This window comes from Corythoichthys intestinalis, chromosome 10, assembly GCF_030265065.1.
Source record: "Corythoichthys intestinalis isolate RoL2023-P3 chromosome 10, ASM3026506v1, whole genome shotgun sequence".
Taxonomy (NCBI): Eukaryota; Metazoa; Chordata; class Actinopteri; order Syngnathiformes; family Syngnathidae; genus Corythoichthys; species Corythoichthys intestinalis.
The window spans coordinates 6,503,512-6,528,431 of record NC_080404.1 but is presented as its reverse complement, the minus strand read 5'-3'; the positions used below and the strand labels follow the sequence as shown (position 1 = coordinate 6,528,431).

The 24,920-nt window shown below is 38.6% G+C and overlaps 1 protein-coding gene across 1 annotated transcript; it reads right to left on the bottom strand.

Moving 5' to 3' along the window:
• Window positions 1-1,592: 1,592 nt before the first annotated feature.
• cxcl12a (chemokine (C-X-C motif) ligand 12a (stromal cell-derived factor 1)) lies at window positions 1,593-23,166 on the bottom strand. The gene is made up of 4 exons (XM_057849197.1): window positions 23,002-23,166; window positions 14,020-14,137; window positions 10,564-10,647; window positions 1,593-2,431 (listed from the first exon to the last, which is right to left on the bottom strand). The coding sequence occupies exons 1-4, from the start codon at window positions 23,066-23,068 to the stop codon at window positions 2,404-2,406; spliced, it is 297 nt and encodes a 98-aa protein (XP_057705180.1). The 5' UTR covers window positions 23,069-23,166; the 3' UTR covers window positions 1,593-2,403.
• Between the last annotated feature and the right edge of the window lie 1,754 nt (window positions 23,167-24,920).

The window sequence follows — 24,920 nt, the reverse complement described above, 5'->3', positions numbered from 1 at the left end:
GAAAATGAGAGCGCCACTGCCACCTACTGAGTGGATGTGCAAGTACACTTTATTCCAGTACAGTATTCCCCAAAAAAAACATGTTCCCCGAGGTCACATGCGCCCCCCCGGCATCGCTCTGTGCTCCCCCAGGGGGGCGCGCCCCACTATTTGAGTAGTACTGGCGTATTTAGATGGATAAAGGATGGACATAAGAAGTTTTTTCAAGAAAGTGAGTATTTATCACTGCTGGTGCTAAAAGTACTCGTAGCTGGTGGTTAGCTCCAGCCCCCAGCTAACAGCAGAAGGTCCCATGTAATTAATAAACCAATGCTCCGTGTGTGACAAATAAAAACCTGGCTGGTACACTACAGACAATCTCTGAGCACGCTTTACCTTTGTTGTTTTGCGGTCAAAAGTTATATGACAGCTCTAAAAAAAAAAAAAAAAGGCTGCTAAATAGCTGCTGCTAGCTAGTTAGTCTGAAATGCATTGTGTCCACTTTTTTTTACCACCATCTTTGCGGTGACTTCCTTCCGGAGCATCAGCTGTGTTTCTCACTTTACGCATAGATGTGTACGGGAGTGTATAAATATATATGCGTATATTTGTACATGTAAATATGTATGTATATATACACACATGTATATATATCGATATGCCGGTGGCAGAGATGGGGTGGGAGGGCCCTTTAATGGTCTCTTGTACCTGGGCCTGTTGTCCCCGGATCTGTTGAGAGCCCTGTATGTTTGTGTTGGGGGGGAGGGTGTAAGACAAATTAGCCTGACCCAGATATTACTTAAATTCAAATAATCAGTAGTGTTTTTCAGGGTTTGGAATTACAGTCATTTTTACAGCCGTTCTATGATATTGATTAAACTCATTGTTGTTTAATGTATCTTGAAGAATCAGAAAAAGGCAGTCATGTCAATTGAAAGATGAACTTCAGCATCAGACTCACAACAGAGTGATGAACCGATTTGCCACCCTTAAAAACAGACAGCATTCTTTAATGCTTCCATCTACCAAGTAACTTGCAATTGTAGCCATTTTATCCCTGTTGTTCTACTGTATTAAAAATAGACTGAAACAACAACAATAGTAAAAATAATAATAATAATAATGAATAAAGTATTTGTATTTGTTAGCTGTTTGTGAAGTTTTGTGCTTGTATGCCATGTTCACTTACAGTACATCCTGTGCATCTCCAGGGGGCTAAGACCCCCTCTTCTTAAAACCTAGTGTCGCCCCTGACTCTCAGATAGACCACATGCAATTATGTGTCATATTTGAAGGTTGCGCTTAGAAAAAAAAAGACAAACCACGCTGTGTTCTTTTTTATTTTGTAATACTGTACTGAATAACTGGATACTGCTTTCAAAATAAAATGTTCAGGCGGCTCAGTTGTCAAAGTACAGTTCCTTCATTTAAATGTATTAAAGAGTACAAAAATAAAACATTTATATCACATTAATATTACATATAGATGTGGTTTTATGACAGACTAGCTGGCATCTCCCAGATTTAAAATGGTTACATGTGACTGAGACTTTTATTGTATAAAATGAACACGAGAAAAAGAAACTGGAATAAAAACACAAATTGTGAGTGTGTTTAAAAAAAAATGAGTAGATCAGAGATAAAGTGCATTCTTATCTGCATTACAGTTGAATGTATGGCCATATTCTCAACTGTTTTGACTACATGGTGTGATTTATATTACAACCGAATGCTGTAAACATGGTTGACACCGCTGCCACGTTTCCATTAGAATCCAGCCAAATCAAGTAGAGAAATTAGATCAGTGAGTGTCCCCATTCTTGTTTGATTTGTGGTGGACCCAGCTTGAAGATACTGAACCCTTTAAACCTGTTTGAGTAAGAAAACTAAAGTAGACATGTTGGGAGTCACATTATCGCAAACACAGTGTTGCTCAGGAAATGCTCGAATAATTAATTCCATTACAAAAACATCATAATTGGGACTTTTACAAGAATCCTGTATGTTATACTCAGTCTGTGGGGTACCAATAGAAATTCCTAGGCGCCAATTAACTTGAAATATGGGGTACGTTTTGCTGAACCGCCTACGGGTATATTTTGGAGCAAAACAGCCCTTTAGTGATGTCATTTAACAAAAAAAGTATGTACATTGTAGTTAGGAGAACAAACACAGATAGAATTGCACTTTGCAAAAAAAAAATATATATAAGCATGATCTAGCGACAACGGTAGTGGTGATGATGACAATGCAGTGATTTCATGCAAGAGACTGCAGCAGGGCAGCCGTGGTAAGTGCTTTACAAAATAGCATTTTCATGACTACACAACATATACAGTATTAAGTGTATTTGTATACAGAGTATATGTATGTGATGACGGTCCATATCCTCAGTGATGTCTCAGAAGGAAATGAATAGACACTTTAGTTGACACGTTTGGATTTTTTCATCCTGGAAGACAAAACAAAAATCACTTTTATGAACCAATGAATGTAGTTAACTATATGCAAGCATAATGTCAAATTAAGAGCTTTAGACTGTTTGTCTACACTGTCTCCCTTTGGAACTCCAATCTGAATTTCGTTGTTATCTTGACAATGACAAATAAACTCTGAATCTGAATCTGAATCTGATAGGGACGGTAGGGACAAAACACTAGCAACTTTTCAGGATGCTCAAATTGTCCTCACCAACTTTTAAGCAACCTTATTTGCGTTATATAATGTGTTCAGTTATATAGGTCATTTAGATTGTCTTCCCATATGTTAAACGATAGACTTGACCCTACCATTATTAAGTGAATTATTTTCATTATTTTCAGACTTACATATACCCCTTTTTCACTTGCTTAATGTGACAGTCCGTGTTTTTTTCTTCAAACGCATGTTTGATTGGCTGATGACTTGCACCCCCCCCACCCCCCCAACTCACACAAGCTCTCTCACAGTACAGAATTATGTTACATGTTGGCATGCCGCCTCCTCTGCTAGCTTTGAAGAGGAGGGATATTAGAAGTGTTTTTTCGGCCAGCAGCCACTGTAAGTACTGTAAAAAGTCATTGTTGTGAACGTGGGAAACACACAATTAATTTAGCTACTGAAAGTCCATCCATCACAGTTTAGCATTACCATTACATTAAACTGTGTGAACTTGCTAACCTGAGTTGGAAGCTGCTTAGAAGAAGTGTCCTCCTGTATGTGATTTCTACTATGTTAACATTAATTAAACTGTGAGAAATATAGTGAACTCTGCTCAGCTGTAAGAAATGTAGTGAACCAAGGTTTACCACCTTCTCCCCAGTTTTCATATTGCTTATGTTGTCTAAAAGTAGCCCCAAAAATAGTAGCATTTTTCCTGAAGGAGGACTCCATTTTTATTTATTTTTGTTATTCCTCGACTAAGAAGTTTTTTTGTTATATTTAATTTATTTACACAGAAAATTTTGAGCGGTATTAAGATGAATGTTTAATTTTTTTGCATTTCTTTCTTCGTTAAGAGAATATTAACAAGTTTGTATTTCTTGTGTATGTTAATATAATCTGTGTTCAAATAATGCAATTTAAATTTGCTAATAAAATCCAGACATTAATTGTGGAAGTTTTAAAAATGTTTCTTTAGTAGTTTTTGAAAACAAAGGTTTGAATCGTACAGTGTATCACCTGAACCAATGCACTGCAAAAGCCCACCTCCTTAAAACTGACAACAACGACAAAAATCAATTCCTTTGTTTTCAGTGTAAATTTACTAGAAATAAGTGAAATTATCTGCCAGTGCTTCAAGTAAATTTTACTCAGATTTCTTGAAATAAGAAAAATAGCTAGCTGAAAATAAGTTTAACAGACTTATTTTATGCAAAAAGTGTTCATTTATTCTTAAACCTTGTTTTTCAGAAATGTTCTTTATTCTAGAATAGATATTGTTCAAAACATTATTTGAAAGCATTTTAATTAAGTTCTTATTGGTGAGAAACGCAGCTAGCCCTGACCGCCGTTCACCCAATCTGTTTGGTTTTATCAATCCCCAGCAAAAAGTGTACGTGCAGGTTATGCTGTTATATCGTCCCTAGCAATATTGAGACCAAACCTACACCATTGTACCTTTGTATTTAACTAAGACAGCTATAAGTGGACATACAGTACACAGAATAGAAATAGATGGATAAAAATAGAAATGGTTCTAGCTCAGTTGTGATTGAAGCTTATGAAAGCTTTGGTTTATAGAAATTCTAAATATCCATCTTGCCTCCTCAGGTGCAGTTTTGGCTAGGCAAAGGAAAGGATCATCTCGAAGGTGCTACTGACGTGATCTGCTCGAAAAACAATTTTGACCCATTTTGTTGTTAGTTTTATTGCATCACAACATTTATAGACAAAATTTTAACGGCTAGGTCTTTGTTTTAAAAGGGAAGTTGCAAACTTTTGACATTAAGCTTAATCTTCAAGTTAGCGTGGATGTAATTAGTTGGTAGAATTGGTTTCAACAAATTCCGTGCAGTTTGTCAGTTATTTGTTAGTTTCAGGGCTCCGGAGTGGCTAAGCTAGTGCAAGTCAATAGTGCCTTCTTAGCATGCCAATAAAAAACAATATTAACAGAACTAACATAGTCAAATAAATTCAGAATACAGATCATTCTTCGAAACACCTATGCGACCAAAACATTGTCACACCACACTGACGTACTTCATTTCATTCTGCAGGACTATTTTTTATTTTTTTAGATGCGCCAGCCACAATAGAGATAAGTGCTTCTGCAACTCGTACTCCGTTTGCTGGGGAGTCCCTTTCAAGTTCTCACAAAAAAAAAATCTGCGGTGAAAAAACCCAATGTGATATCACTCCTCCTTGCTTGCCTAGACTGCCTGTTCCCTGCAGAGCTGCTGGATGACAAATGTTGCTGTTCATACTGCATTTATTAACATGCAATGGTAAGTTTTAACAATGTTATCCTGAAAACACAGCCAATGCTATTGATTGCATCGGTCATCATCGATTTTATCTGCGCATATGTTGTTTTTTGTACCATATGTACCATTGACTCGCGCTAGCTTAGCCACTCCGGAGCCCTGAATTTAACAAACAACAAACAAACTGCACCGAATTTGTTGAAATAAACTCCGCTGACTAATTCAACCCCCACTAACTAAAATATTAAGCCTTTTGTAAAAAAAAAAAAAAAAATTCTGAACTTCGCCTTTAAATTCATTTATAGGAAAGTGAATTACACGGAATTGCCTTTTTCGGCCACCGGGGGAATTGTCCCCCCTGACCCCCCTATGGTAGTGACTGTTAAATTTGCTACCTCCTGTGTATTATTAAATTACATTACGTCAAAAGTCATAGTTTCATAGGCAATGTCATGTCATCAATCTACTCTTTATAATAATCTTTCACTTGCACTTTGCCTTACAATGACGCAACAAACAACATAAACGAGCTTAAACACTGGCTTTATTCAAGGTGATGCCTTGAGGAAATCATTGTCTCCTTTTTGAGGGCAGCTTTACAATTCATTGTGTGCAATTTGTGCTTGTATTACCACAGTAAGGGGGCTTGCACAGCCACCACCTCCCCACACCAGTCACTACTTGTAGACTGTCACTGGAAACAGAACCATTGCAAATGAGCATCGTCTCTCTGACTGAGCTGCGTTATCATGCGGGCGTGTGGTCACACCTCGCCGGAGACACACACTCACAAGTCTAGTCTCTCAAACGGTTTGTGAGACAGACAGCCTGCGACTGTCTTGTCCATCTGTCAGTGGGAGCTCAAGTCAAGTCAACTCCTGTCAACACCATTCATGCTCACTAAGATGAGTGGCATGGTAGCATTACTTGGATCAGGGTCAGGATTTTTCAATAATGTCCAGCAGTCCTGACATTGTTCTCTTGGTCAACATGCTTCCCTTTTTATTCCCTTTTATATCTGAATTACTTTGTGAATTTTGAAAGAAAGACTGATACAACTTGCTCATATTAAAAACATTAAATAAATATTAATATAAATATTGGTCGGATAATGAAAAGTTGTATCATTGTTCAAAAACATCAAAAAATTCTCAAGTATAATGCACTTTTTGCTAACAATATAAACAAATATAATGAAAATATAATCAAAAATTATATAATACAGTGATCCCTCTTTTTGTGGACCAGAACCCGCCATTTTTTTTCAATTCTGACCTATCATTGGAAAGAGATAAATATAAGACATGTATTTTTTAAATTTAATTTTTATTTTTTTTTAAACATTTTTCCCAAAGTATAATCATAGACATCATCATTATTGACGGGTCAGCTCGGCCATTCACTGCGCAACTCCTTCAAGCAGGTGGCCGCCCACATCAAGAGGAACTATTCACAAACATATGCACGCAGTGAACTAACGGTGGATTTCGGATTAAAAAGTACAAAAGCTGTACCACATTCAAACAGGAAGGATTGTCTCTGGAGTGATTTGTTACAGGATTCAAGGTAATTATTATTTTTTTCATTCCATGCATGAATTTTGAAACGTGAAAAAAATCAATGGGAGAAATTAGCCACTAAGGCATTGGCGTCATAGTTTGCAATATTTATGTAAAATAAATGCTACCTGCACGTTTTTTTGCTTTTAACAAACAATCGAGACTGTTTTACATCCATATCTATAAAGAATTCAGGGATTTAAGCAGTTATTCACAAGAATTTCAAAGTAAAAATCTCTTTGTTGTGGTAAGGCGGTGCCACAGTGAACTTAAAAACAAGCCGCACATTCGACAAATTTACGTACATAAATGCTACCTGCACGGTTTCTTTTGCTTTTAACCAAAAGTCGAGACTGTTTTACGTCCATATCTGTAAAGAATTCAGGGATTTAAGCATTTATTCACATGAAATTCAACGTAACTTTGTTGTGGACTTGTGGTACGGCGGCACCACAGTGAATTTAAAGACGAGCCACACATTCGACATATTTACATAAAATAAATGCTATCTGCATGGTTTCTTTGGCTTTAAACCAAGAATTGAGACTGTTTTACGTACATATATGTAAAGAATTCAGGGATTTAAGCATTTGTTCACAAGAATTTAAATGTAAAAAGCGCTTTGTTGTGGACTTGTGGTAAGGCGGCGCCACAGTGAATTTAAAGATGAGCCGCACATTCGACATATTATAATGCTAACTGCACGGTTTTTGCTTTTTACCAAGAATCGAGACTGTTTACGTCCATATCTATAGAGCCTACCCACCGACGTCATAAAACCACGTGCTAGCTGTATGGTTCCGCCCACTTGTCCGTCATTTTGTCTCTGTATTAGCATTGGTTTCAATTGATCGAGGAATTTAAAATGCATTTCATGGAAGACCCGGTGCTTTCTGATGCTGTAAACTCACTGGATGTGTTGCATAAAAGGCGTTATGTGGAAAAGCTTCGTTCTATACAGTCGCCAGATCCATATTTGATGCCTAAATCGATGATTTTTGACCGGCTGCCTTCACCGTCTCTGCCTGACCCTGATATTTACAACTATCTTGTCCACACAAAATCAGCCTATTCTCACGAAAGTTTGAAAAACTTTAAGAGCTTGGAGGCTTATAAATGCTACGTTGCTGGTTGGGTGAAACAGGTCCTCGTACACGAAAATTCGGCAGGAATCTAGTGCTCGGAAGGTGAGTTACGAAATTTTCAATTCAAAATCTTTTGTTCTTGCTAACATCCACTGTCAAGTCTAATGTATTTCATGTCATTTGTCAATGGAACTAGGGCTTTTAATGTTTATATGGTTTAGCGATAGCACTCACTACATACATATGTGTATGTTGTCGGCGATTAGCCTAGCAATGATCTTAATTGTGGTTGTCAGCCCAAAACCCTCTAAATATATATTAAATGCATCTTACCAGATATAAAATGACTACTACATAATCTGTGGTAATCGTTTGGAGCCCAGTTTTCTCGTCGAATTGCAGCAGCCCATCTCGCTCTCTCCTCTCCGTGTCTCTCGGAATCCGGTAGAACTTCAAGTCTCTCCGTCTATCTTCTCTGTTATTGCAACCGACCGCTACACACGCCTTCACCATTTTGATTATTAATGTTAACGAGCAGAAAAACACGTCGTAAATAGGAGGAATGTACGTAGCCGTAACAGGTCAACACGATGTGTTGCCGGACAAGTGGGCGGCACCAGTCAGGAGAGCGGAGTTGTGACGTCACGTGGGTAGGGTCTATAGAGAATTCAGGGATTTAAGCAATTATTCACAAGAATTTTCAACAAAAAAAACTTTTTGTCTGTCATTCCACTCGGTCAGCTTTGATGGCCTCGCCCACAATGCAGGCCCCCTATTTATCGGCCCCGTGGCCTGTGTCCCGTCAATTGCATTATGAAGTCTATGGTATATACATTGTAGTCAAAACTTATATAAATATGTTAATGTTTTTAAGCATTTTAAATGTAATAATTATGATAAGTTTTAAACATGTTACTGTCCCACAGAATTATTTTCAAACAAGAAAAAAAGTGGACACCAAATCAATTAAAAAAAAAAAAAATGCTTGTCTTCATTAAATGCTTCATTGTGTCCAGCTGCTCACTTACACACAATGAGTTGCCACAGCAACTGTTCAACAAGTTATACAATGATGGACACCTGAGGCGCTTTGAAGGTCGAGTCTCTGGCAAAAACAAAGCTTAACCGTCTGTCAATCATCTTTTACTTTAATAAGTAACTCCAGTTCACACTCTGACAAACAAAGAGCAAGGAGAGGGAGGGAGGGAGGGAGGGAGGGAGCAAGCATGAGACATGAGACTTGCGTGGAAATTCGGGTTACGTCGCCAGCATAGGAACGGAACTCATTCGTAACCCGGGGACTACCTGTAATATAATATACTGTATAATGTAATGTATAATATAATCAAATAATGTGTCGTCATATAAAGTACAGTACAAGCAACTTCACATTGTTCATTCAGATATTACAAATAAATGCAATACTGAACAATGTGGGTTAGTGGATTTCGTGTCCACAAACAGCATCCAATCATCATCACAGTGGCGTATCTCTAAGGGCGTAGGTTTGGTCTCAACATTGGTAGGGACGATATAACAGCATAACCTGCATGTAAACTTTTTTGCTGGGGATGGGACATTAATAAAACCAAACAGATTATTGAACAGGGGTCAGGTGAAGTTCAAGTCGGTTTATTAAAAAAACTGGAAGCTATCCAAGAATGGGTCCACTTCTGGGGGACACTGGAACACCCCTACACTCAAACTAAAGTATTGTAATATAAAAGTGATCTGGGAAAAAAAATCATGAAAAAAAATCTGAGGTATCCAAGGACTGATCAACAGCTAAGGCATCCAAGACTACTCCAAGACTCAAACCAAAGTACTCTCATGATATTCTGATGTTTGATTTCCTTTCAGAGATTTTTATGTTCGTGTCAGTGTTCCTCTGAAGTGGATCCATTCTTAGGACTTGCACTTTGAAGCCACCGTGTTGCATTACTGTAATGCACATAATGCAAACAATGATCCAAATCACGGACGGCTAGCTTAACTTTGTTCATTCTGAAGGCTGGCCTGACTGCAGTAGTTTTGCAGGTTAGCAAGTTCAAACAGCTTAATGCTATGCCAACTCTGATGTAGGTTGGACTTTTAGTAGCATAATTAGTGGTGTTTCCCCCACCGCCACAACATTGATGTCTTTTTACATTACTTGCAGTGGCTTGTGCTGGCCGAAAAAAACTTCTAATATCCCTCCTCTTCGAAGGGGGTGGAGGAAGTGGTATGTTGTATTTCTGTCAGTGGGGTTGTGTAAGTGTGTTGTCTGTGTTTGTGTGAAGGGAGGAAGGGGCGGGGGCTCATGTCATCAGCCAATCAAACGTAAGTTTGAGGGGGAAAAAATTCACACATTCAGCAAGTGAAAAGGAAAAATTGTAAGTCTGAACATAATCTAAATAATTCACTTAATATTGGTAGGGTCTATTCTATCCTTACAACTTGTGGGAAGACCAAACTCATTGTATAATGCAAATAAAGTGGTTTAAAAGCTGGTGGGGACAATTTGAGCATCCTGAAAAGTTGGTTGTGTTATGTCCCTACAACCCTATGCAAACCTACGTCCTTGATCACACCCTCCGGCCTCTGGAAATATCACGATAATCACACCAATAGTTTTTCATTTAAATGAGATTTGAAACTGCATAGCTTCACATTCCACCTCATTTGACAGTTTTCATTACATTTGCATTACTGACCTTCAAATTAAATTTGAATTGGTCATTTAACATGCAGATGTACCTGCATGTGGTTGCATCACTTGTATACATTTGCAACATTGATCAATGAAGTGACTGGATTCAAATGCAGTTTGTCTACGACACAAGCCCTGTATTAACATGTTTTGACTTCATCAAGAAGCTGGACCGTTAAGAGGTGTTGCTCTCACAACAGACCATTCAGAAAATTTGCATATGCATTTCTTCTTTACATCCCAATTCAGCTTGCTTTGAATTTTAATAATGAGGGAAGCGAATTGGCAGGAAGAGCCAGACGGACAAGTTCGACATAAACTAACAGCACATGTTGAGAAAAACTTACTTGTTGATGGCGTTCTTCAGGTACTGCTGCAGCCATCGGATTTCGGGGTTCACACACACCTCTTTGTTGGTCTTCAATTTGGCGCTGTTTATGAGAAAAGAATACAGACTTCAGATGGTGTGAGATAAAAGAGCAACACAATGATGTCGAACAGAGGGAGTTAGCACCGCTGTGTTAGTTTAGCACAGCGGTTTTCTTCAAACAAATGCTTTACTTTGAAAATTATCTGTCATAGTAAATATTCCACTCATTTTTAAAATGTGGAGCAACATTGGAGCAAACTCTAAATTGTCCGAAGGTGTGCCTGCGATTGGCTGGCAACCGATTCAGGGTGTACCCAGCCTACTAGGGGTGTGACAAACTATCAAAATGGTAATACATCGTGATACTTTGCATCCCAAAAGGTTATCGATATGCTCATGCCAAGAATCAAGATATCACTTTAAAAAGGTGTCAATGTTAAAAAAAAAAAAAAAAAAAAAAAAAAAAGGTACCAACAGGTTTCCCCCATAATAGTGTGTCAGTTAACTTTGTGGCTGCCATTGACGGCGCTCGACGCCCAATCCATTAAGACGTTCGTTTGAAACCAGAGCATTCGCAGTCACTCTTTCCGATTTTCGCCACATTTAAAGTGCTGGCCAAATGTATTGGTACCCCTGCAATTCTGTCGGATAATGCTCAATTTCTCCCAGAAAATGATTGCAATTACAAATGCTTTGGCAGTAATATTTTCATTTATTGTACTTGCAATGAAAAAAAACCTAAAAAGAATGAAAAAAAAAATATATTTTTTAAAAATCATTATCATCTTACACAAAACTCAAAAAAATGGGCTGGACAAAAGTATTGGCACTCCTTGAAAAATCATGTGATGCTTCTCTAATTTGTGTAAATAACAGCACCTATTACTTATCTGTGGCACGTAACAGGTGGCAATAACTAAATCTCACTTGCAGCCAGTTAAAATGGATTAAAGTTGACTCAACTCTGTACTGTGTTCTTGTTTGTACCACATTGAGCATGGAGAAAAGAAAGAAGACCAAAGAACTGTCTAAGGACTTGAGAAGCAAATTTGCAAGGTAGCATGGGTAATCTCAAGGCTTCAAGTCCATCTCCAAAGACCTGAATATTCCTGTGTCTACCGTGCGCAGTGTCATCAATAAGTGTAAAGCCCATGTCACTGTGGCTAACCTCCCTAGATGTGGACGGAAAAGAAAAATTGATGAGCGATTTCAACGAAAGATTGTGCTGATGGTGGATAAAGAAAGTCGACTAACATCCAAACAGTCCGAGGGTACAACAGTGCCAACCCGTACTATCCGTCGGCGTCTCGATGAAAAGGGACCCTATGGTAGGATATCCAGGAACACCCCACTTCTGACCCAGAGGCATAAAAAAGCCAGGCTGGAGTTTGCCAAAACCTACCTGAGAAAGCCAAAAACCTTTTGGAAGAATGTTATGTGGTCAGATGAGACAAAAGTAGAGCTTTTTTTTTTTTTTTTTTGGAAAAGGCATCAACTTAGAGTTTACAGGGAAAAAAAAACTAGGCCTTCAAAGAAAAGAACACGGTCCACCCAGTCAAACATGGCAGAGGTTTCCTGATGTTTTGGGGTTGTTTTGCTTCCTCTGCCACTGGACTGCTTGACTGTGTGCATGGCATTATGAAGTCTGAAGACTACCAACAAATTTTGCAGCATAATGTAGGGCCAGTGTGAGAAAGCTGGGTCTCCCTCAGAGGTCATGGGTCTTCCAGCAGGACAATGACCCAAACACCCTTCAAAAAGCACTAGAAAATGTTTTGAGAGAAAGCACTGGAGACTTGTGGAGAGATCTAAAAATGGCAGTTTGGAGAAGGCACCCTTCAAATCTCAGAGACCTAGAGCAGTTGGCCAAAGAAGAATGGTCTAAAATTCCAGCAGAACATTGTAAGAAATTAAGAATCTCATTGATGGATACCGAAAGCAGTTGTTTGCAGTTATTTTGTCTAAAGGTTGTGCTACCAAGTATTAGGCTAAGGGTGCCAATACCTTTTTCCTGCCCATTTTTGGAGTATTATGTAAAATGATCATGATTTAATTTTTTTTAATTCTCTTTTCTGTTTTTTCATTGCAAGCAAAATAAATGAAGATATTACTACCAAAGCATTTGTAATTGCAATCATTTTGTGGGAGAAATTGAGCATTATCTGACAGAATTGCAGGGGTGCCAATACTTTTGCCAGGACTGCATATTTTTCCTGCTGACTGGTTCCTCCTGTCCATCACAATCTGCATGTTTATTTATAATGAATACAACTGAGAAATCCTATAAACATCTTACAATAACAGCTTATTATATGTGCAGTATACAGTGGTACCTCAACATACGATCGCTTCGACACACGATCTTTTCGACATCCGACGTAAAATTTGACTCGCCATTTGTTCCTACATCCGACGACATGCTGGAAATACGACGACTTTTGACAGCGCCGCAGTTTCTTTGTTTTGCCGGAAGACGGACGCATGGCTGATTTTCTTGTGAGAGAACTCAACACTGGATCCAAAAAGGTTAGTGCAGGAGGAAAAGTTGAAGCTTACCATTGAAATGAAGATGTAAATGATCGCAAAATATAAGCATGGCGTGTGCATCCATGAACTGGGTCGACAATAGGGTAGATCTCGGCCGGCGGTCTTCCTCAGTTCACCAGTCTTTATAAGTTAAGGTGACAATTCTTACTGTAGTAACATCGCCAAAGAAATCACCAGCTTCGTCAGGTTTCTAATCATTTATTCCATCAACTTGTGTGACACTGATGGCAGCATCAAAACAGAACGTAGCTCTCTTGCTCACCGTCACGTCAGCCCCGCGGTGCGTTCTGGTACAGCAAAAAAAGTCAGCCACATTAGAACCCAATTCGTTACATTATTACAGGTATTATTATTATTATTATTATTACTGTTATTATATTATTATTGTTCTGATTTATAGATCTAACTTATTTTTTTGCTCTTTGTAATTGCTATTTGCAATAGTATATAGTAGTAGTATATATATATATAATAGTAGTATTGTATTAAGGATTTAGTGTAGGTTTTAGGGCTGGGGAACGAATTAATGGAATTATGATGTATTCTTATGGGAAAATCCTGCACGACATACGACCATTTCGACTTACAAACAAGGTCCTGGAACAAATTAACTTCGTATGTAGAGGTACCACTGTATTTACAAAGATTTAATTACTTTTAAGGTGCACATTAAGAAAAAGTGGTGTGACCAAATTCCAATTGACTGACACTTCCTTCCGCATGCTTCGGTGGGCTCAATCTGCCATGTGTGCGCTGGAATGACAGAGGGGCGTGTGCACGCACATGTGTGCCTAACTCTTTTCTCCGGTCTGTCACCTCTTGGAGATTGATGGTGAGAAATGCGCGACAAGGAGGAACCCTATTAAAACATTTAAATGACACTCACATGACTTGGAAGGGGCAGTTTGGCGTGTGGATGAAGCGTAGCTCTCGAATGTATCCCCGAGGGAGGCTGTTGACCGTTGAACGACAGTAGCATCTCTCCACCAGACTGATGGGTTTTGCTGTGGGCAAACACAGGAACGAATATATTTACTTAAATATATTCTCACACACATCATCTAAAATCAATTTACTGAAACAGTGGACCACATGGTGACCACTATCATTTTTCATGTCGTTCCCATGAAATCGATACAATTACACTAAAAATATAAGACTAATTGGCTGGTTGTAGGTAACCACAATGCATCCCACCGGACAACTTCTGGATTTTCTCAAGCATTCCAACTTATAATTGAATTACGGTTAAATAAAATAAATTCAATGTCCCTCAGGACTCATGAACTACCCATAGAACAACTGTAGTCTATTGTTCAAGTTGATTAATAAACAGTTTCATCAAATGATGTGCCATGTGTGTGTGACCAACCTCATTACACACAAATCCCTGTATCTACTGTACATATTCAAGAGAGCGGAAGTTCAAGATTGCTTGAAAGCGCCCCTGCGCAAATGGCAGAACACGGGTGAAAAAGAAGAACAACAATCCATGCAATTTTTGCTGTGTTTGCATCACTCTGCGCCTTCATTATGTCTCATTGCATCGGAGAAATTTCAGACACATTAGCCTAGGATCAGTGACTATGTACCGTTTGTAGCTCATAGGTTACAGAGGAAATACTATGAATCTTAGGGCGCTTTCACACTAGACCGGGGGTCAGCAACCCACAGCTCTGGAGCCACATGCTCCTCTTTAGCACTGCTCTTCTGGCTCCCTGGAGCTTTTTCAAAAATGTTTGAAAATGAAAAAAGACGGGGAGGGAAATATATATATTTTTTAAATATGGTTTCTGTGGTGGACAAACATGACACAAACATTCTTCTTTTATTCATTAATATTGTAATGAAGTTAAACTTGAGGCGGTTTCGTACAACAGAGTCGTCTCCAACCACTGGCCCGGGGACCAGTACTGTCCGTGGCGCATATGCTACCGGGCCGCGAGTAGAGAAATGTGTACGTCGCCCTCTAGCGGTGGCCGTCAATACTGGGGTGTTTAGACACCTCATTAGCAGCCCAGCGTCAGACAATGTAAACAGTAATTTTAGCTGCCTGCTGCTGACTGTGTGCTGCAGGCGGCACACCTCAGCAATGGCGGACGGGGTACTTCCTGTCGTTTTGCTCGGATTATTCAATAGATATAATTATAAAACTGGATAAGATGCTTTCATAGAAATCAATTGGAACTAGCATCTATTTTTTCATATCTATGTGCGCTTGTCCTCGAAAAGGACGAATGACGTAGGCACATCAAATTTTGTTCCCGGAAGTAATAAGCCCACACGCTAGCGAAGATGCCTGAAAACAGATGTCTTTGGACAGCTTTGAGTTAGTAGAGGAGCCTACACCAAGTCCCCTGTCCGCTTTGACAGAGCTAGGCCCCCTATGAATCGGCTCCGCGCCCCGTGAATACATTATGAAGTCTATGGCCATGGTTCGTCTGTCATCGTGCCATTGTTAATTTTGAATAGCGTGCGAGCTGCACTTGGCTTCCAAATATGCCCCGCATGTAACGTCACCAGTGTTGTTAATAACGGCGTTACAATATAACGGCGTTACTAACGGCGTTATTTTTTTCAGTAGTGGGTAATCTAATTAATTACTTTTCTCATCTTGGCAACGCCGTTACTGTTACTGAGGACGGAAAGGCATGCGTTACTATGCGTTACTATATTGGTCGAAAAGTCTGAGGGAGACGGACTCACCGAGACGACAGAGCAGGAGTAGGGAGGAGGCAAGAAAGTTGTGACGCCGAGCAAACGCGATGCTAGGTAGCTCCAATCATATATGTTGTAGCCGATAGCCTACAAACTACGCCCGCATGTTATGGTAGATATGGTAGACATGGTAGATATCCCATGTACTGTACATAGATATAACCAGTGTTGTTAATCTTACTGAAAAAAAGTAATTAATTATAGTTACAAATTACTTCTCCCAAAAAGTAATTGCGTTAGTAACTCAATTACCTGAATGTAAGAGTAATTAGTTACTTGGCAAAGTAATTGGTGATAATTACTTTTTTTTTTCCTCCAAAAAAATAAAATAAAAAAAACATTGGCCACACTATGTGAAGCTTTTTTGTGAAGGTTTTTGGTACAATTGGCCCGAGCCCAATTTTTTACCCTAATTTACCCTTCACCCTGAATCAACTGTTAAAAGTTGTTAAAATTGCTCCCATTATTGCATTAGTTCCCTTCTCCCTACTTTCGACAAATGAAAGTTTTAAAACTATTTCATCCTTTAAAGATAGATTCAAGTCAAGATTTTGCCGATTTAGAAGTATTTTAGATCAAAAGTTACTTAGGTTTGTTAGGAAGGTTCTCTACAACAGAGCCGTAATAAAAGGTCTACTGCTTTAAGATGGCGGCTGTTTACTAACGCATCTAGTGCCGTGTCTGTCATTTTGCATCTAGTTATATCTATATACAGTATATGCAGTGTTGTTAATTTTACTTTAAAATAGTAATTAATTACAGTTACAAATTACTTCTCCCAAAAAGTAATGGCGTTAGTAACTCAGTTACCTGAATGTAAGAGTAATTAGTTACTTGGCAAAGTAACTAGTGATAATTTTTTTTTTCTCAAAAAAAAAACAAGAAACAAAAAAAAACAAAAAACAAAAACAGGTCACACAATGTGAAGTTTAAAGGATTTGGGGGACAATTGGCCCTAGCCCAATTCTTTACCCTCCACTTAACTAGACACAAGGGTATTGCGATAACTAGCTAGTAACCTTTGCTATGTGTGGAAGTCATTTAAAGTTGTGAATCAACCATTAAAGTTGGTAAAATTGCTCCCGTTATTGCATTAGTTCCCTTCCCCGTGAGTCTGTTTCTCTCAGACTTTTTTTATTCAACCAACTTAGTAACGCATAGTAACGCATGCCTTTCCCGCCTCAGTAACGGTAACGGCGTTGCCAAGATGAGAAAAGTAATTAATTAGATTACTCATTGCTGAAAAAAATAACGCCGTTAGTAACGCCGTTATATTGTAACGCCGTTATTAACAACACTGGATATAACTAGATGCAAAATGACAGACATGGCACTAAATGAGTTAGTAGACAGGCGCCATCTTAAAGCAGTAGACTTTTTAGGACGGCTCTGTTGTAGAGAACCTTCCTAGCGAACCTAAGTAACTTTTTATCTAAAATACTTCTAAATCGGCAAAATCTTGACTTGAATCTATCTTTAAATGATGAAACAGTTTTAAAACTTTCATATGTCGAAAGTAGAGAGAAGGGAACTAATGCAATAATGGGAGCAATTTTAACAACTTTTAACAGTTGATTCAGGGTAAAGGTTTTTTTTTTTTTTTTTTTTTTGAGGAAAAAAAGAAAAAAGTAATTATCACCAATTACTTTGCCAAGTAACTAATTACTCTTACATTCAGGTAATTGAGTTACTAACGCAATTACTTTTTGGGAGAAGTAATTTGTAACTATAATTAATTACTTTTTTTCAGTAAGATTAACAACACTGACCGTCACAGCTTGGAGCATCACAGCTCCACGCTGTAACGCTGCGCATAAAGTAGCACAAGCGCACCCGGCCCCAGATGCATTCATGAGCGAAGCAGGGTGCGCTTAAAGCGGACCGAGACCCACAATTTTTGAGCGTACCAAAGTTCGTTCGAACTACAGTTGTGGTGCACATTCACATTAGTGAACTATCTGAGAAAAAGAACTCTGGTTCGTTTAAAACGGACCAAACAGTGCTAGTGTGAAAGCGCCCTTGTTTTCATGTACGAAACTGTCAAAGGAAAACAAAGATTCAAGAATTGCTGCATCAAAAGGAGCTGCTACTGTCATCAAAATGGTTTCTAAATAACGTGATCCATGCACTCGCTCTTTATTGGAAGTCTAATTATTGTTTCAATTTAAAGACATTAGCTCTTTGCCCCACTGTGATGAGTAATTCATTCATTCACGTGTCAGTCATTCATGAGACTTTGGTGCCTGACTAATGGTTTTTGTTGCTCTGCCCTGCAACCAAGGAACGTGTAGACAAGAGGGGTAGGGAAAAGACTGTAAGTAAGACTGTAAATCCCATAATGGAACTATCCGATCTGACTAACTAATGGAGATGGAGAACACTTATGACATAAGAAATAATAAAAGTGTAACACCAGTTGGATACATGCGATGCCCAGGTGACTAATGATCATCCGGCTTTACTTTCTATAACATTAATCCTGTTCTGGGTCGTGGAAGGGCCTCCGACATCCTGGATTGGTTGTGGAATGGCCGCCGACATCGTGGAATGGTCACCAGTCAGTTGTGGGGCACAATCAAGTAGTAACTCAACCCACCTATACCCAGTCAAGATAATGTACCTTTACACCCTAATGCCCATTTCAGACTTGCAGTATATCCCAGTAAATTCCCGTGTAAGGTGAATCAGGATTTACCCGTGTCATGGCTTTCAGACATGGGGAGATATCCCGGGAATTACCCAGGTTGGACATTTTCAGACTTGTCCAGTGTTGGCGACTCGACGATCTCTGTGAGCGGAGGGCAGGATTTTATAACCCGAACATGTCATTTTTGTTCTGCATGGGCAACAAAATAAACCACACATTTTCAAAGATGGAAGATGGACTCTCTCTTCCTCAGCTCTAAGATCCATAGCAATTCAATTTCATTATGTTTCCAGTTTAATTGAACTATTTCCAGTTTGTCATGTTGATAATTGCGATGTCTGATTAACTCTTTTCATCTTACTGTGAAGAAAAAGGAAATGACGATCCGCCATGATATTTCCATCATCAAGCTTCGCACTGTGATCCGGGATTTAAATGGCTGCTTTTACACATGCCACATCCCGGTCAAGTGCCGGACATTATACTAGGACCCTGTTAATGTCCGTGTCCTCTCCGTGTCAGTCATCCTGGGAAATTGCTTTCAGAGTACTGGCTACTGGGCTACTTGTTTAAATCCCGGGATTTAAACGGAGTTTACCGTATCTCTGAAAGGAGCTTAGGTGTCTCATAGTTTTTGCATTTTTTTTTTTTTTTTTTTATGAGTGTCTCATTGGCTGTCACTTGCCACGTTTACATGGAGCAAAATATTCCAATTACAATCGGAATATTTGTTCAAACCGAATAAATGTGTTCCATATAAACACCTCATTCGGAATGAACAGGCCCAAACCGAATGGAATTTCATTCCGATTCACAGGGGTGGAATATTCCTTTTCCCAAACCGATTAGAAGTAAAATTATATCATGTAAACAGGGAAGCGGAATGGTGTCTGGTTGCGTTCTTTCTGCGCATGCTCCGTACTGACGTGGTGACGTCACTCGGTGACGTAAGTAACGTCACTTGCAACATGGCTTCCAAGCACACGCACAGCGCACCCACACCACTTTTTACATGAACGGCGTATCATTCTGAAGTTTTGTTTCCACTCGAAAAGTTAAAACAGCAGCTGATCTGACGATCGAGCTCCATGTTTTGCAACGTGACGCTTTGTTTTGATTAATCTGCGCATGTCAGACGGCAGTTGTCAAATGTCCTTTCGGAATAAAGGCAGTCACATGTAAACGCTTGATCGGAATAGATGAAGTGACATGTAAACAGCTGATGTGAAATTTCCATTCGGAATTATTTGAATCGGTACGAATAAAAGTCAGCATGAAAACGTGGCTACTGACAGCGATCGATCTCCAGTTACTTTTGATGAGGAGGCCTGGCAGAAATGATTCCCTTCCAGCAGCCCCTCCCATGTAGTTCAAAATGGATCGGATGTCGATCGTTGTCATGTCGATCGATGGCAGCCAATGAGTTAAGATAAAATGTTATCATAATTATCTAATATTTATATAGTATTGTTTAAAATAAGTCAACTAAAGCAAATCAGTTATTTAGTGTGTAAAAATGACACAATGAATAAATACATTTTCTTTAAGTAGTTACAGAAAAAAACAAACCTGCTAAATACTAGACATTTGCCAATTACCGGTTTCAAGGTATACAGTGGCATTAAAATGTCAAGGTTTCAAAACCGCAAAAATTTTCCGTCATACCATCCCGAAGGTATTAGCTATTTTTTTATGTCCCAAAAATGCATGAAGAAATCTCTCGTTTGCAGCTGCAAGGCTACACCCTCCCCCACCGGTTCTTGCTCAGTGCCAGTGAGTCAGCTGTGTGATACGATGGCTGGAGGAGGTGAAACCCCTGAACTTTTTTCCCCATCAAAGAAAAAGAAATAGCTGGTATGGGAATACTTGGGCTACAGAAAAGTTACAGACAGTCGCAGCTTAGAGGAGGACGGCCAACCGACATGTAAAACATGTTTGCAGAGGGTGGCTGCCGAGGGGGCAATACCTCCAATAAGATTTCACATTTATAAAAAATTTAAGTTTAGTAAATACTGTCATGAATGTTTCCCACCAGCTACAAGAGTTAACTCCAGCGTGTTTAGTTAGGTATTTTACCGGTCTAGCAGTAGTAAAACATGTGTTTTTTTCTCTCTGGCAACTGTCTGTGTTGAGAAAGTGTGTGTGTATAATGTAAACATGATACGAGTCATACACACGTGCTTTTTATGGCGAATAACTCAATTATTTTTGTTCTGAAGGTAATAATGTTGAGCTGTGGCTGTGGGTTTAAGCTCAACTAAAGGACCGCATTTATTTTAATTTGATTTAGAACATTTTGTTTTTTTATTTATTTCAACTTAACATTGTACTTATTGTAATGGTCACTTATGTGATCCTCTTTGTTCCCTAGGACATCCACCACAAGGTGGCGCCTCTTTATGTTGTATGTTCACTTTTCTTCTTCAGTTGCTACCTACTTTTTGGGGAGTCAAGTGGGATTATGTGTGCATGGTCCGTTGCACTCCCGAGTGACGAGTGGTTGAGCTGGATTTATTTATTTTTGTCTATTAAAAGTGCATAAGTGGACGTCTGCTCCCTTTTTTACCTTTTATGCACTCATCCTGCCCTGCCACGCGTTACATTATGTTCCAATTTGCTAATATGTTTTGAAAAATAAAAATCATGATCAATGGAAAAAAAAAAAAATATATATATATATATATATATATATATATTTTTTTTTTTTTTTTAAACCCAGATATCTCAAACTAAGACATTTTAGAGCTGTAATTGCAATACCGTGACACTGTGAAATCGTCATATTTTGGCTTCAGGTTATCATACCATCAGAATATCATACCGGCACATGCTTACTAAATACTGCAACAAATATTACAGTGCGTCAGGTTTAAGAATGGAGAGGAAAAATTCATAATATCTGGCCCAAAAAACACATTTGACAACATTCAAACCACTGACAAATTATTCCATATATTTTTTATAACATTTATTGAAAATTTATTATTTTCTGCACTGCAAGAAATTACAAATATTATTACTCCAATTTATCCATAAAGTGGCGTTCATATCGGGGCACTTGCAATAGCATGCCTGAAGGACGAAACAGGCTGACTTAGTGGTTTGTCATGATGGATCCTTCCACTTTTAAAACCTCTTGTGCAAACTGTGGTTACGGTTGATTCATGATGGTAAATAAACGGGATTCTTTTCAAGAAACCCAAACTTAAACTTTAAGAAATTCTGTCACCTATATGTTACATTACACGGCAAAAAAAAAAAAAAAAAAAAAAAACAGCTGTTGAGAGGGATGATACGTGTGGGTATAGTAAGCCCCATGCTAATTATTTTTTACACCTGATACCACATTTGCATGAGAAACAACGCGCAATTTTGTGATGTCGCCATGCAGGCTAGCTTCAGCAGTTTTTTTTATAATGCTGCCTCATTTGGGACTAATTAACGCGTTAACAGCGTGGAAAAACAAATAAACACGTTGATCTGCACAACGCCAGGGAGCTTTCCACAGCAGAGAACCACACACATACGTGCGTAACCTCCTGCTGATTTACGCATGCACCACTCTAAAATATGCGCCTCTATTTTTTTTTTTTTTTTTTTTTTTTTTTTTGTCTTTTAACGTAACCCTTTCGTGTACGAATTTCATTTTTTTATCCCTTATAAGGCACACATTTAACTCACTGGCTGCCATTAACGGTGATGGACAGGAGAGGCGATTCCCCCTGTCAAAATGGATTAGGCATCTAGCGCCGTCAATGGCAGCCAATGAGTTAAATACTGTAAACATATATAAATCTCAACTTTAGAGTGTGAAGTGTATTTAAAGTTATTGTATTATGTACACAAACGCTCACACGAACAAATACTATAATCATTAACAATACAAAAAATAATATAATAATAACTGCTAAGAAAAAAACATAATGATTTAAATGACCAAAACTATACACACACGCCCACACAAACCAATACAATAATGATTAATAATACAAAAAAAAGAATATAATATTAACTGCTAAAAAAATATATAATGATTGAAATGACCAAAACTAGTCACTTACCCTGTAAGGGGTTAAACGTCTTACCAAAATAATAATTATTATCATAATAATAATAATAATACAAAAAAAAAAAAAGTAACTTGCGCTATGAAAAGTCCACTGTAGTGACTACTGTCCCTCATACGGTCAGTACATTCTAAATCAAATAAAAACTAAGGAATGCAATGCTGTGTAATATCACTGGTCTTTTTTGTTTTGTTTTGTTTTGTTCCACTTCTTTCCTTCCCAAATTTCTACAAAATGTAATCCCTTTACATACACAGAGAACGATTCACTGGAGTGCACGTTACTGAATTTTAATTTTAACTAAATTGTAACACTTCGTTGTGCCATTTTGCTTTAAAAAACCCAAAAACAACTATTTGTATAGCAATCCTACTTATAAATCAACAGATGCGTAAATAATACAAAAATCACAAAAAATGCCAAACTGCGTCCATACCTTGCGAAGAGGGAGCATAAGTCAGAAGTATGAGCGCAGTCACGACTGCGAGTAACTTCCCGTCCATCGTTACTTGAAGTACTTGGTCCAACGGCTCCGCTTAGAGTAAATCCAGACGAGTTGTGAAGAACGGAGTTGCATTTGCTTGCTTTTAAATTACGCATCAGTCCCGGACCCACAGAATGTGAAAGAAACTACAATTTCCGGTTAAAGCTTCAAAATAAAACAACGTCAGTTACTAAAGGCGTTCCTTACTGGCCAAATACGTTTTAATGAAGAGGTTTAAACAAACATGTAATGCCCGGAGAAAAGCACATTCTTAAATAGTGTATGCCCCATGCATGGCAAATATTTAACTTTTTAACTTATTCACTGCCATTGAGAGTGAAAGATATCAAACAGGGGCGTCACTAGCTTTAGAATGTAAGTGAACGTAGCGTTTTATATATACATATATAAATGTATAATCATTGAAACTAATGCCATGACTTTCGCTTACAACACAGTTGTTTGTTCCCAAATATTTATGAATCGCACAGATTACATTTTGGGCACATATGTGACAAAAATGTCTGTAATTTCAAACCCTGAAAAATACTACTAATGTCTTCATTTCTAATTTCTTGAAGTAATAGCTCTGTCAGGCTAATTTGCCTCACGCTAACCCACACACAAATACAGGGCTGGCAAAAAAATATTGGCAACCCTGCAATTCTGTCAGATAATGCTCGATTTCTCCCAGAAAATGATAGCAATTACAAATGCTTTGGTAATAATATTTTCATTTATTTTGCTTGCAATGAAAAAACACAAAAGGAAAAAAAAAAAAAAAAAAAATTAAATCATTATCATGTTACACAAAACTCCAAAAAATGGGCCGGGCAAAAATATTGGCACCCTCAGCCTAATACTTGGTAGCACAACCTTTAGACAAAATAACTGCGAACAGCCGCTTCCGGTAGCCAACTGCTCCAGGTCTCTGAGATTTGAAGAATGCCTTCTCCAAACTGCCATTTTCTGATCTCTCCACAGGTGTTCTGTGGGATTCAGGTCTGGACTCGTTGCTGACCACTTATGAAGTCTCCAGTGCTTTCTCTCAAACCATTTTCTAGTGCTTTTTGAGGTGTGTTTTGGGTCATTGTCATACTGGAACACCCATAACCTCTGAGGGATACCCAGCTTTCTCACACTGGGCCCTACATTATGCTGCAAAATTTGTTGGTAGTCTTTAGACTTCATAATGCTTTGCATACGGTCAAGCAGTCCAGTGCCAGAGGCAGTAAAGCAACCCCAAAACATCAGGGAACCTCTGCAATATTTGACTGTGGGGATCGTGTTCTTTTCTTTGAAGACCTTGTTTTTTTCTGTAAACTGTGTGTATCAGCCTTTTCCCAAAAATCTCTTCTTTTTTTTCATCTGACCAGAGCCATAGAGACCATATAGTCCCTTTTCATTCAGACACGGAGGGATAGTACGGGTTTACACTGTTGTACCCTCGGACTGCAGGACAGCTTAAACTTGTTTGTATGTTAGTCGAGGTTCTTTATCCACCATCTGCACAATGTTTTGTTGAAATCTCTCATCATTTTTTCTCTCCCATCCACATCTAGGGATGTTAGCCACAGTGCCGTTGTCATATTTGTGTGTGTTCTCAGTTCTTTTTTCTTTATGCAGCACCTGATTGAGCCAGATTGGCGGGGTGACACGACACACCTGTGCTTGATTAGGAAAGCTCAGTATTTAAGGAAGCCTGTCACCATCTGCAAGTGTCGGACTATTGCTTGCTATTTGCCTTGCTTACCGCCTGTGTGTTCATCGTCATCCTTCGAGCTTCCCGACGTTCTACGGTCGTATTCTGGTTGGGTTATCTTTACTTTAGTGCTCTTTTGGACTTTGTAGTTAGATTCTTGTACTGTTAT